The sequence below is a fragment of the Cryptomeria japonica genome, chromosome 1 (genome assembly GCF_030272615.1).
Source record: "Cryptomeria japonica chromosome 1, Sugi_1.0, whole genome shotgun sequence".
In the NCBI taxonomy this organism is placed as follows: Eukaryota; Viridiplantae; Streptophyta; class Pinopsida; order Cupressales; family Cupressaceae; genus Cryptomeria; species Cryptomeria japonica.
The window spans coordinates 129265172-129280034 of record NC_081405.1 but is presented as its reverse complement, the minus strand read 5'-3'; the positions used below and the strand labels follow the sequence as shown (position 1 = coordinate 129280034).

General features: G+C 31.0%; 1 protein-coding gene across 1 annotated transcript; it reads left to right on the top strand.

Moving 5' to 3' along the window:
- The first annotated feature begins 7184 nt into the window (after positions 1-7184).
- On the top strand, positions 7185-9732 carry LOC131028272 (polygalacturonase-like). Its single transcript, XM_059208660.1, has 5 exons — positions 7185-7269; positions 7367-7531; positions 7957-8100; positions 8768-8860; positions 9640-9732. Exons 1-5 carry the CDS (start codon positions 7198-7200, stop codon positions 9730-9732), a joined length of 567 nt encoding a protein of 188 aa, XP_059064643.1. The 5' UTR covers positions 7185-7197.
- Positions 9733-14863: the final 5131 nt, after the last annotated feature.

The window sequence follows — 14863 nt, the reverse complement described above, 5'->3', positions numbered from 1 at the left end:
CCTATCTAGTGAAAATAGGGGGTTTTTTTATTTGAGCTATGAAAAAATACAATATTTGGTGAAAATAGGGAGGTTTTTAATTCGGGCTCTGTATTGGGAAGGGGTGACAAGGAAGGAGTTTAGGGAAATCTTTTTTGAAAATATGGGGATTCCTTAGTATGCCATGAATGCATGTGTTATAACCCAAGTTTATTAAGTGAAGCTCCCGTGATAGGATAAAAGACTTGGATTCCTTGAAGGAGGTACTAATATGAAATCAACATAGGAGCTAGTTTGGAATATAGAACCATCAAAGAAAGAATCCCATGTTTTTTCAACATCCAAAGAAGGAACAAGGTCATATGGAAAAGATCCTTGATTGGGGAGAGTAAAGGGTGAAGGAGAATTAACTAAGTGGTCGATCAAACCTTGGTCTTTAATTTCTATATAAGAAATAATATTAAGGTCAAGTTTTATTTACAACATAACTCATTTAGAATGACATGCTAAAAGATATATTTTAGAGAGAAGATGCCTCAATAGATCAAATTTATAATGACAATATTTTATTATCTTTTAGAAGATAATGTATCAAATTTTGTATTGTAAATATAAAAGTGAGACATTGTTTCTCTATTATAGAATATCTAACTTCACAATTGAGTAAAGTGTGACTTATGTAATACACAATATGCTTCTTAAATATCAATTCATATCTCCCACCCATTGATATTTAAATGAAATCTCCTACATGTTATTGTTTGAAATCTCACCTCTTACTCTCTCTATCTTCTCCTTTCATAGACTTATTCATTGACCTAAGGCTATAGGGCGGGTCTCATTTTCTATTGGTTGGGCCTATTAAATCCTTGGTTGGGTCTTACAATTCCTCTAATCCCTCATAGGATCTCATTTCTACTTTGGATTCTTGGTCTAAGCTAGTGATCTATGGTTTTACCATTTCCCCTACTGTTGCTTAGTTTGTGCTAGGGAAAGTTATTTCTCTTATGTCTCCTACTTTTGCTAGGGTTATGTAGGAGGGAGGTAGGTCTAGTGTTCCTATTGGATGATCCCAACTTTTTTGATCTCTTGTGTAAGCCTTCTATGAATTCTCCTATTTGGAAATGTATCCCTTGTGTTGATGCCTTATAGTTGGAATTAGACTACGAAGTGAGCAGTAATGTGTCATTCTTCTCTAGGAAAGAGTTGATATATAGATTTAGGTACTTGTGGCTATAACTTACTAACCTACATTTATTGAATTAAAAAAAAATGGTCACCTTTGGTGGAGTGTAAGTTAATAATTTACCCTTATGCTATGCGGGTTTTTGTTATTTTTTGAGTCTTCTAATGATCACAAGGCTATTTTAGATGTTGAGGTTTAGGAGTCGGATTTTCATCATCTTTTGATTCATCGTTATCTATCATCCTTCAACCTCCTTAAGGAATCCATCAATGTTTCTCCTATTTGAGTGAGAATTCCTTATCTTCCCTTACATTTTTGGTGTAATTTTGCCTATGAGGTCATTGGCAATTCTGTTGGCCATTTTATAAAAGTGGACCTAGTAACTACTAAGTTATGTAATACTTATTATGGTTGTTTATTAATTTATGTTGATCTCTCCAAATCCTTCCCTAGGAACATTATATTAATAGTAAATGACATTCCTTGGATGTAACTAATTGACAAAGAAGGAATTTATTTTTTCTATAGGAATTATTCTATGGATCATTTGGCCAGTGCTTATCATTTTGGCTCCTATTTATCATCTTCCTCTACTTGGTAGAAGAATGATAATCATGATAACCTCACAATTTTCCTCACTAGTTCTAATAATGATTGTAGTAGTTTATAATCTTCTACACCTTCTCCCTCAGTTCTTGGAACTAAAAGTGATGTTTCCTCTATTGTTCCCATGGAGCTAGCAACTATTATTGAAATTCATTCCCATGACTAGTTAATTTTTCCTAAAGCTCATTTTTTGGATTCCTAGGATTCTCCTATATGCATTATTCCAATTAAGGCTTTGTTACCCCACCCCTCTAATGATGAGAATTTCAATTCTAAATATCTTTCCTTCCCCCTTTTCAAAAGAGTATAGATTTTGTGGAGGGGTATTTTGAATGGTTGTACAATAAAAAAAAAGTATGCTACGAAATATCCATGTAAGGATTTGAACATAAACATGCTACACCAAATTAATTTTTTAATTTAGTTGTTTCCTAATCTTTTCTAGGATTGTTGTTTTTTTACTAGGCTTCCTTGGATTTTGGGAATAGCTTTAGTTGCAGTGAAGTTATAAAAAAGGAAGAAAGATGTATAGGTTCATAATATTTATTTATTATTGTCTTGTCCTTATAGGATTACCTCTTGGGTAACCCTATTGTTCTATCTTGCCTTTAGTTTCAATAGTTCTTTTTGATTTGTAATGAGTTGGGTCCCTTCCTTACTTCTATGCTAATAATGTTTCAAGAGCATAAGATGAAGTATAAGTGTAAAGAAGAAAAGGATGATAAAAAATTCTTCATCGTAAGATAGGATGATTAGCAAAGTAACATTTTAAATTATCAAAGGGCTTCTTAAAATATACATTCCATTTATAGGTATTATTCCCTTTGATAAGTTGAGTAAAATAAAAAGTTTGGTTTTCTATTTGTAAAACAAATATGAATAGCGTAAATATTTCCTTCTAAGATATGCCGTTGAGAAATATTTCTAGGTGGCATGTTAGCTATAGCATCAATTTCTTTGTATCTACCTCAACTACATGATGTGACACAATGGATCCTAATATTTTTCACTATCAATACCAAAGAAACATTTTACAACCTGGACTAAAGAGTATGTTATATAAACAAGTGAATTCAAAGATTTGATAAATGATTTTGACGTAGTATTGGCATAAAATAGATTTGGCCAAGACATCATCAACACAGTCCTCCTATATTTTATGAATGTAATCATGAAAAGTAAGAGTTATATACCATCGATATATTGCATTAGTGTTCTTTAATCCAAAATTCATGACTACCAAAAAAAATATTTACCATGGTGTTGTAAAAGATGTTTTATATTGATCTTGAGCATTTATAAAAATTTGGTTATATCTAAATAACTCATCCATAAAGGAAGATAAGACATGACACATAGTGGAATAAAAAATGATGTTAATGTTAGGGAGGGAAAAGTCATATTTTAAGGAATATTTGTTAATATCTCTAAAGTTAGTGTACATTCGAATATGATAATCTGGTTTAGAAAACAACATCATCATCATCATCATCATCATTCAAGATCTAAGGAGAAGAGTCAATAGGGTGGATAAAGCCAATTTATAGGAGCTTCTTAATCTCATCCTTAACTAATAGCTCAACCTTGGGGTTTATTTTCTAAGTATTTTATTTAGAAATCTTAGCATGGGAATGTAACACAATAATTTGAGTCACAATTTGAGGATCAAATTGCAAACATTTGAATGGGTCCAAGAAAAAAGTTCAAGAAGTTCATGTAGAAGAGAAGAATATTCACATTATTCATTAGCATCTATGTATTTTGTGATTCTAAACACTTTTCAAGATTATTTGGATCCATTATGACATCAATAGTATCTCCTACAAGGATGGTATTATGTTTTAGAACATGTATTGGATTAGGGATTTCTTGAAATCTTATGATTATATTTAGAAAAGTTATGAATCATTTTACCATAATTCTCTATCTCATTGTTCTAGATCTACCTTATTATTTCAGTTTTACTTTCTTTACTTTCTATTTACTATTAAACTCAATCATTTTACTATCATTAAGCTATCACATATATACATGTAACTATATCATTTTGTTTACAACAAAGGAATATAATTCCAATGCCTAATTCTCCTATTAAGGATATTGGAATATTCATCTTCCAATGTTACAAAAGGACCTTAGGATCTTTAGGTTACATTGATTTGGTATAGAGTTTTCAAATCTTGTTGTTTCTAGTATAATCTACTCAATTTCTAATAAAATTGAACCTTTAAATTTGCTAAGTTTAAATTGGGTCCTATGATGTTTTAAATGTGTAACCTGGTACAAACTATAAAATAGCCACCTATTCTAGAATATTATCTAATTTAAAACACACTAAATTAAATAATAGAGAGAGACTCTAAATGATAATAAACAACAAAGTTTATACCTACCTGATATCAATTGCCCCATGGGTTCCATTGTGTCCTATCTTCTGTGATCTTGTTGTTGTATGAATATTGCTCTCAAAATTGTGCACTTATGGTTTCAATATGACAACACAAGAATGGACTTTTGTGGTGTATGGAATGCAAGATAGATTCTAAATCCTATGAATGCAATGATAATGGATATGAAGAGAAAGATATGTTAATGTGATAAAATTGATGATGTTGGTAATGAATTGCTAATGTTCTAATGCTTATGTTATGATGAAAATGAAGCTAATGTTCTAATGCTTATATTATTAAGAAAATGAGGGGCAGTCGAAGACGCACTTTTATAATTTATTTTATTGCTTGAAAACTATAATGCTTGAATGCTCAAAAATTATCACTAGTAACTAGCTTGAAATGTAAGCTGAAGGCTTCCTTTTATAGACTTTGGAGGGCTTGATCTTAGGTGTCATGAGATCAACGTTGGAGAAGAAGTCATTAGTGAAGTGTATGGACATGATTGATCTGGTTAGGAGTTGAGAGAGAAAGGAGGAGAGTGTTCCTCCTACATTAGGAAGGTAGAGGGATAGGTGGAAGAATAAGACACATGTCATGATGCTCACCATGACCAAGGAATGAAGAAGATGGATTAGGACTCTAGTTTGTCAAAGGTTAGAGAAAGACTAGGATTTCATGAGACACTTGGCCCATGAATCAGAGGTGGAGAAATAATTGGAGAGGACATAAGATGATTGGAGGAAGAATAGGATGTGAGATGCCATATAAGGTTCCTCTTCCTTTTGACTAGGGAGGATGTTGAAAATAATTATCTAATAAAATATGAATAATATTTAAATATTTTAGCCACATGGTGATGGGATGGCATGATGATGTGGGAGGTAAGGTGTAAAGGTGATATAGATTTTAGGATTGAAGACTTAGGTTAGATGGATAATTAAATAATCCCAATTATTTAATTAGGATATATTTTAGAAGAATTGTGATGAATTTAAATTATTTAATTAAATAATTAATATTTAATTGATAATTTATTTTAGAGGAATAAGATAATTGAATCAAATAAATAAATTATTCAATTTATTTATTGATAGGGGGTCCATTAAGTAAATAAATAATATTTATTTAATTATCTCTAGTCATTTTTAGGTGTATACTGGTTCAATATTATATAGAACCTTTGAAGGGATTTCACATAAAATACATAACTTGTACTAAAAAATTAGTTAGCACCACCACAATGTAATACATAAGATATATGGATAGGCCCAAGTTTGGAATAAATTAAATAATCAATTTTTACTTTCTTAGATGTATCCAAAAATAACTCATCAAATTCATATGATTATCTTTAAGACAAGAGAAGATAAATACATTATGTATGCTAAGGATTTGACATCTAGGATTTTCCATAACAAAATATAGAGATAATATATGGAGTACCTCTAAAAGGGATACATGAAGGTATTTGAAATAGCTACAAGCTCAAGATCATATGTTATGGATTTGAGATATTGAGTTAAGTAAAAATTATCTCAAGTTACATGCTAATATAGTGTATTTAAATATTAACTCTAAATCATTCATCTAGGAGTTACCTAGGAGGTGATCTCCGTTAGTGTATTGTTTCCTTTAAAAATACAAGTTATAAGTAGTTTCACACATCCAGAACATATCTACACTCATTAAGATCATCTTCATACTTGAAGAAGTAGCATAGACACATAAGCATATAACTACAATTATGGAGATCATCTCCATACTTGTAGAAGTTAGCTAGGAAGTTTTATAATTAGATTTCTAAGTCAACAACTATCTAATATATCTTTAATGTTAGATATTGTGACCAATGATTTCTAATATATGTATACTACAATTTTCATCAAATATAAAACTAAATAATTCATATTTATTTCCTCTATTTTTATATTAATTACAACATTCATCTTAATTACTTAATACTAATCTTATTTCATTTAACTAAACTAATTATTATCTTTCCTCTTTATTTATTTAAGCAACTATATATCTAAATGATAATTTTTCTACACTATTATTAAGCATTATTTTTAATTGTACCACAAATTTGAATGCTATGTGTTTTATTTAATTCAAAGATGATTTTATAACACATTGAAGGAAATTTTAGTCCATATTGTGTTGCTTTATTGAAAATAGGAGCAAATAGATTGCTCATATAACGTGGCCTTATAATCGCAAACATTTACTTTCTAATTATATTAGAGAATTTATATTCTTTCCAAATTAATCATGCCCTAACATTTTAAAATATTTATTATTATAACATAACCAAATAGAATTGAACGCACAGGATGATTAACGGAACGTTCATTTTTCTGCGTTCATGGCCGAGCATTGACAGTTCAGTACTGATGTGGGGAACTACAACCAATTTCTCGTGAATGAACAGTTCTCTCTTGCATGTTGTTCGCTTATAAAACTGTAAATGAGTGAAGAAAACTTGTAAGACGCTATCAAAAGTCACGAGATGCCTGACTTTATCGTAGCAAACAAGACGTTGGAATAGACCTAAAAGCTTCTATCCATGAGTTTTATCATCTTTCCTTTCAGAAGTGATGGTTTGCACCAGGATTGATGAAACGTAAACGATTTGGGATGATTCATACTCAATTCAGACTTGTTACCCCACATTGTTGACAAAATGTAATAAATGTTAACTGATATTGATATGGTATGATGATTAAATTATAGTATTGTTAAATTAATATTAATATGATATGATAATTAAATTGTAGTATTGCTGCTCCGACTATCAAGAATCTCTAAGAAATATTAGTTAAATATTTATGTTAAAGATGAGATCTTGCACTTGTAATTCATAAAACTCTGATTAAAAATATTTAATCCTTGAAAAACTAAACCACGTCAAATCATGCACGCCCGTGATCAGATCATGAGAGGCCCAGAATCTCTCCCAAATCTTATATAAACCCCACTTTGCCTTGCTTTTTGAACCCAATTGAAGATGTCTCTACCAATAAAGCTTATGGTATGTTATTGAAATTGTATTGGGCGCGAGTAAGAAATGCTCAGGCACAAGGGCAGTGGACGGATGATACTAAGGTTATCTTTCTCTTAAATATTTTTGAATCCTTCAGTTAGAATTGCCCATTGTTAGTTATTCTGAGCTTTAATGACGATGTGAATTTGGTGAAAACAGGCTTTTGAGGAAGCGTGGCAAGCAGCGCGCTCCAAGGCATCCATAACAGTTCACGTCACTGCTTGTCACCGCTTTCTACTTGGGCCTGTCACTTTCTCCGGGCCAATCTCACATAATTTTTCAGGTGTTATTTCGGAAAGCAGTTTGCTGAGCGTGAGGCCCACGGTGAGTCATTACGAGTAAATATGTTTAAGAGTTAACGAAGAGACTTGCAGTCCAAAACTAAGCTTTCTAATTAGCCTTTGTATTCAATTAAACGAAGTGCATACTGTGTTGTATGTATGCAATGATGTTAATGGATATTGAATGGATATTAAATGGATGAACATAGAATTTTAATGATTTCTTTGAGATTCAGGTTATTTTCAATTTTTTCATATAAATTTTGAGTAACATTTTTAAATTCTTATCAATATGAATTCTTCTACTATACATCTTGATTAAAGTTCTTATCCATGACACTTCTTCTATTATAAATCTTAATTAAAAAATTTATCAATGTAAATTTTTCTACTATGAAAACAAAAAAAAATTAAAAAAACAACTATTTTTTTATAAATATTATTAAATTTTGATGTGTATCTCTGTAGGCATTGAGATTCTACAGCTATGACGTCAGCATACAGGGCATCACAATACAAAACAGTCCACAAAGTCACCTAAAATTTGACAGTTGCACTCCAGCAACGATCCATCCCGCACTCAATCACACATGCAGATGCCTGCTAAAGAATGTAAACTTCTATGTTAACATCTTAGACTACTACTTAAATGTATGTACCATGGTACTTCTAGATTAATACTCTTTAAGTAGTTTGTATTCTTTTGAAGAAGGTTATACCGTATTTGTTAAAATGTTTTGATTGAGAGCATGGTCAATTCATAGCGTAACGTAATTGATTTTTTTTTTGGAAAATTTTTGTTCCCATTTTGACATTACTTTAAATACAATTCAGATCCTACTTTTATAACCTACATGAGGTTTAATCTATTGTATAATTAGTCTTTTAAGTGAAAAAAAACAATTAAATGTTGATTAAGATGAATTTATATTTGAAAATATGAGAACATATGAATGTTATATAAAAAAGTATAAATACATTTATAAATAAATGAAATAAATACTTTTTTGTTTCATATTAAATATAATAACTATCCACTATGGGAGAGAAGCCAATAGTTGAATGGGGCCTAAATTTTGGGTGTGCTGATCGGTAGAGGATTTAGAGGGCTTTGGCTCCCCTCTTTTTTTGTTGTTGATGGGCTTGGCTGTGTTGGCTCTCCTGGGTACTCTCTCTATTTTCCTTCTCATGGGTTGTCTTTAGCTTTGTCTATTGAGGTGACTCCATCTTCTATAGAGGTGGAAATGTGTTTTGTTTGTAAGACTTTGAGTGGATGCAGGGAACTGTATTGGGTGGTTGTTTCTTTGGTCTTGCTTTGGCTGCCCCTTTGGAGGTGGAGCTCTCCTCCCATGCGGATATGGGTGTTGTTGTGGTTTCTTTGGTTTCCCTAGAGTTTTTTTTGGTTTTTTTCTGGTATGGTTTTGGGAGCCATGCTAAAACCCTGTGCTTTTGGTTTGGGGAGCCTGTTGAAACCCTATGGTGTGGTTAAAGGTTATGGGATCCTTGTGAAAACCCTTGCTCTTATGTTTTAGATGAAGGTTAAGGGAACCTTTTTAAAACCCTTGTGTATCCTATTGATGGAGTCTGGTCTTCAGTGGCTATATCTTTTGACTCTTGAATCTCTTTATGATGAGGGTTACTCTATCCTTCTCTTGGGTTCCATGGTATTGATTGTTGTGCTTCATGTTCTACATCTTGGGGTTATCGTGGCTCTTCCTATTTAGATGGTCCTATCTTCTATTGAGAGGGAGATAGATGTGGCTAGAAGTGACCTTGCTCCTATTGAGGTGGAGTTGGATGCTACTAGATATGCCTAGAAGTGTTGTTGGGGGGTTGAAAAACTCTAGTCATTTGGTTGCAAGGGAGATATTGATGGCTTTTCTGCTATCTTCTTTCAATCATATCCTTTGGAGGTGGACACAATGAAAAACATGTTGCTCATGGTGGGGATCACTCTCAAGGATAAGGTTGTGGGAGCCTGGATAAAACCCATGGTTATGGTTGAGGGAGCCTTCTTCCCTATGCTCATGTTTGTCTAATTTTTTTAGGGTGGCTTAGGCCTTCTTCTATTGCCACCAGTTTTGTAGCGCTTATTCTGTATTGTTATGTGGTAGTTGGGCTGATGTTTGTCTATGTTGTATCTTTCTGCAGCATTCCTTTGTTGGTTTCGGATCTGTGAAAAATCCAAGGGTTAAACTTGTTATACGGGGTTTCAGGTCCCCTCAAAACCTATTTTATCTGTAATAAAAAACAAGTGAAATACATACTTTTTTGTTTCATATAAAATATTATAACTTTCAACTATAATTTTGTTAATAATAAAATAAGGTGTTCATTTAAACAAGATTTTATTGTCATGGTGAAATAATACTATTCTTATGTGTACAACTGTTAGAGTAACAATGTACATGCATTTGAGTGTTTCATGTTAATAATTTGTCCTATCACAAATATAAAAGAATCAAACCTAGTATGATCCACTTCCTAGTAATTGTAGATTAAATTTTTTTAAAACTATCATGGTAGTAATACATTCAAATAAAGTGTGTCAAATGGGAAATATGGTGTCAATTACAACTATTTTTCTCCACAAGCTCTTAATATAGTGATTCCTTTAAGTGGAACTAGTATTTTTCATGAAAAAAAATAACCATAATTAAATTCAATTACACCAACAATCTAAAGTGCCTATAGACTTAACCTAGGTGACATATCTAAAATTATTTCAATATATCATTTATGAAAAGCATTGAGTCCTTTAGGAACCTCAAATCTACCAAGTTCTTAAACTAGACATACCTTAGGTTTAACTTCGACATCATTATGAAGGCATCAAAAGAAAATATATTTGAGGGAGACTTATGATGGAAATTAGGGTGATACAAATATTAATTCATTCTTTCATTTTATATTATCTTTTCGAGCTGATCCCATTTTTTAACAAATTAAAAAACTTAAATTGAAACTTGAGTGAAAAAAAATGGATGATCAAATTGATTATATCAAGAAGAAACATATCTAGGATCTTGTAAACATTCATGGTGGAAATAATGTAATTGACATCAAGTAGGGGTTGATACCCTAATACCGTGTCCCACTTCTTGGTCAAAGTGGGATCCATAAAATCAACATTTTTTGGCTTTTTTTTTAAAATTTATATTCGTTATATAAGATAAATTCAACCAAGAATTTAAGGATGATGTAAAGTAATGAGTTGTAGTATTATCTATGTAGACCAACATTGTATTTTTAAAAAAATCAAAAAAAATTTCTAATCAAATTTCTCTAACTATTTTTCATCAAGTGACATTATTCTATATCACATAACTTTCATTACAAATAAAAATATTCTAAGACTTACTATAATTAGATCATTATCTCAAATATCTAGTGGATAAGTATTTTGTGGTAATTTTATTAAATATTGATCGATTATTAATTTTAAAATTAGCACTAATAAATATTTTAGACCTACACTATTTTACAACATATTTCTTTTAGCATATATATTGAAATTAATTTTTTTCTTTTTCATGGAATCAAATATGTTTATCGAGAGCGTATTGCATATTTTGAGATTTTTATAATAATGATTCTTTTCATAGTTTATTGAATAGAAGTGATCATTTTTCACAATGGATCTATATTCATTAAAGTTTTTAAAATGTATTATATTAAAAAAAATAATACATATTATATTTTGAGAAATCTAATAATAAGGTGTATATACACACAAAATGACATTTCCAAACCACTTCATTTAATCCCTCTAAAGGTGAAGAAAAATTGCTCTTTTCTTAGCACTTTTATAGGTGTAGAGAGACTTTTTAGAGGTAGGGTGTTTAATCTTACTTCATTCAATCAAACACCCTTACATGGAATCCCTTTAATATTATATCATTTTTGTAAAAAATATGATTTCAAGTAAAAAACAAGATTTCCCAAAAGTGGGAAGTATATGTGATCAAACTAGGACTATAAGACCAAATTAAATATAAATATAAATATTGAAATTCATAATACTAGATTGGTTGCAAAGAGTTTTTAATAATTGTCTAGAAACAAATCTAATAATATTTTTCTCTAATGATCATACCTGACACCATAAGAATCATTTCTATAATTGTAACTCAAAGTAATGAAAATTTAATAAAATGGATGTTAAATTGACACTTATGGATGGAGTAATTAAAGAAGATCTCTATAAGAAGAAACCTCCATTGTATGAAATCCGAGGTCAAGAAAACAAAGTGTTTAGATTGAGTAAAATATTGTATTGAATAAAGAAATCTCCAAGAACTTGGTATATCAAGATTGATTTTTATTTTCTAAAGAGAAATTTCATCAAACATAGTATCAAAGAGGCACTATATGTCAAAATGAATAAGAATGGTATAATATAAATTTTATTCTTAGATGTAGATGATTTCATATTCATCATAGATTTATTAATTAACTTATTCAACTTAGCAATGAAAAAGGAATTTAAATGACTAATTAAAATTTATTTAATTTTTTCACTAGTGTAGTGTCATAAAATTGTGACCCTTGCAATTTGCAACCACATTAGGGTCTTCATGTTGGCAATTCGAATCCCCAAGCCTGATTCGAGACTTGAGACTTGCTCATTCTTGGAAACTGCACTTTTTCTACCCTCCTCACAGTTTGAACCTGCTTCTTGTCCCGAGACAAGGGCAGAATAGGGGTGTTGCCCTATTTTGGGCCCCCCTCTATCCTATCCTTGCATTGGAATTTGCATAAAGCGGGAAAAATTTCCCTGTGTCAGCCTGTGATGAAAAACCAGTCAATTAACCCTAATTGACAAGTATATAAGTCGCATTTGTCCTTCCCATTTGGATAAGAAGTTAGAGGCTGGATAAGTGGGAATACATGAGATCACACATTCAAGCATTCAAGAGAATTCAAGCATTCCTTTCGAGCATTGAGAATTCTCAAGTCTCCCTTCAAGGCTAGGTGTTGCATTCAAGTCAAGGATTGAACCATTAAAGAGGAGATCCCTTTCAACATTCAATTCAATACAAGAAAATCTACCTACATTATATCTACAACCTCCCTTGAGGTGATTTACATTTCAGTCTTTCATTTAAATTTACTTGAAATTACTTTCTTTCATCATTTGGTTAATTCCAATACTGGGATTTGACCTGAAGGCAAATCCCTAATCCCAACCCATTTTCCTCTCTTTTCCATGTGTAGGTTGTAGGTGCATAGCTGTGTTTGTAGATTCGGATTTTATTTGTAGCGGCGGAAAAACCCTTTTCATTTCACGGATTTTTCGGAGGACCATGGACACTTTCAACACGGTCCCGACAACTTTTCTTGAAATGCATAGGGCAACTTTGTCTCGACATATTATAGCCAGATCCAGCTACATAGCTTCATCTCACGCTTCTATCCCGAGTTATAATTAGTTCTTTGCTACTTTTACACTTAGTCTTACAACACATAATTCAATCATTTTCCATTCTAAAAGAGGGGTTATCTTGTCGTTTCACACCATTATCAATTCATTTAGTATTCAATCTCTTTCCTAAGAGATTGGATCTATTTAATTTCCCCCCTCTTTTAAATGTAATGTGGATAAAGTGTTTGAAGGGAAATCCACAGTGAAACTTTCATCTCTCCTTGGAGGGAAGAGAAATTTTCCTCTTGATCTCTCCATCATTCACATTTTTCACCTTTACATTTTGGTGAACCTGACATCTTACATGATTTATTCTGAAAAATCATTGCATATTTTTCATTTACAATTTTAATTTTTCTACAAACTTAGTGGTTAATTCATTCAAAACCCTAGTTTTTAAATTGAAATTGAGCTTGTGTCGTGTAAAAATTGCTTGTTATTGTCTTAGATTTGAAAATTGCATTTTTTGTCAAATTCAATTTATTTATTGTCTTGTTCAATTTGCAAATCAAATTCACAAAATTAAGAGGTTAATTGTCAAAACCCTAATTTTCAAAAATCATCTTGAAATTGTGCAAAAATTGAATTCCCATTTAATTTTCAGATTTGTGATTGTTTTTAGACTTATCTTTTGTCCTAGAATTCAAAATTTCAATTTCCGTCCTTTTTCAAAATTCAAAATTTTAAAAATTAAGTGGTTAGGTCCTTAAACCCTAATTTTTAAATTTTATTGGATTTTTTGCAAATTTCAATCAATTTCAGTCAACTTCAGTTTTATAAAGATTTTTTAAGGTGTCCCTATCCATTAGGTTTGACCCTTTTCAAATTTTCAATTAAATTCCTCTTTTTTTCTCAAAAACCTAATAGGGTCCTACTTTCACATTCAAACCTTCATTTCGCCTATCTAGAGATCGTAAAATCTGCCAATTATTTTGGGTTAGCTTTAAAATCATTGTAACTTTCATCCCTGAAATTTTTTTTTAAAAAGTTGGTTGGACCGTGTGCACTTTCAACACGATCCCTAGCTTTTTTTCTTGAAATTTTGAGAGACTGGTATGACTGTATTTAATAGCTTAAATCCAGAAAATTGGTTGATTTTGTTGATTTTTTATCCCTGTAAAATAAAAAATACCTTCAAATTTCAACATTTCAAATTTGAAGAAATTTTTTAAAATTAAGTGGTTAACTAGAATCTGCCTTGATTTTAAAATTTTTTATTTTGTCAATTTTAAAATTAAGTGGTATCCCATTGGCCCTAATTTTAAATTCCAATTTCCTTCCATTTATCATAAAATTATTTTTGGAAATTATGTCATTTCCTTCTTTCAACAAAGTTCAAATTGTTTAATCATTATTTTCTCAAATTTTGCGTTATTCAATTTTTGTGCACTTTGTTCCTTTTATTCAAAATTCAAATTCAAAATTTCCCTCTATTGCATGAGTTTCACCACTATTAGTCCTATCTACACTATCTCCATTAGATGAAGCATTAGAATTAAGGCTACCCAAGGTTTAATTCCCGAGGGGATGGAGCATAATTTGGGTGACTTCTTTAATGAGGATAATGCTAATTCTTCCCATCCTAATCATATCCCTATCTATCGAATTGATGAATCCCATGATGAACATAAAGAAGCTTTGACTAGAGTTTCTATAGATCAACTTTCAAAATTGGGCAATCAATTTGATAACTTTCAACAATGGATGTCCCAAGAATACCCTAATAGTGAATCTCTTCCATTAATTGAAGGCCTTAAATGCATGATTCAAAGTGATAAGAATGAAATTGATATATTGTGTGGCATTGGTCATATTGTTGATTCTAATATCATGCCTCTAAAGAGTTGTTCTGAGAATTTAGGTTATTCACAACCTTCAAATCAAATCAATTCTTCTATTCCTTCGACCACTCCAATAGCTAGTATTCCTAATTTCACTTCAAACATCATG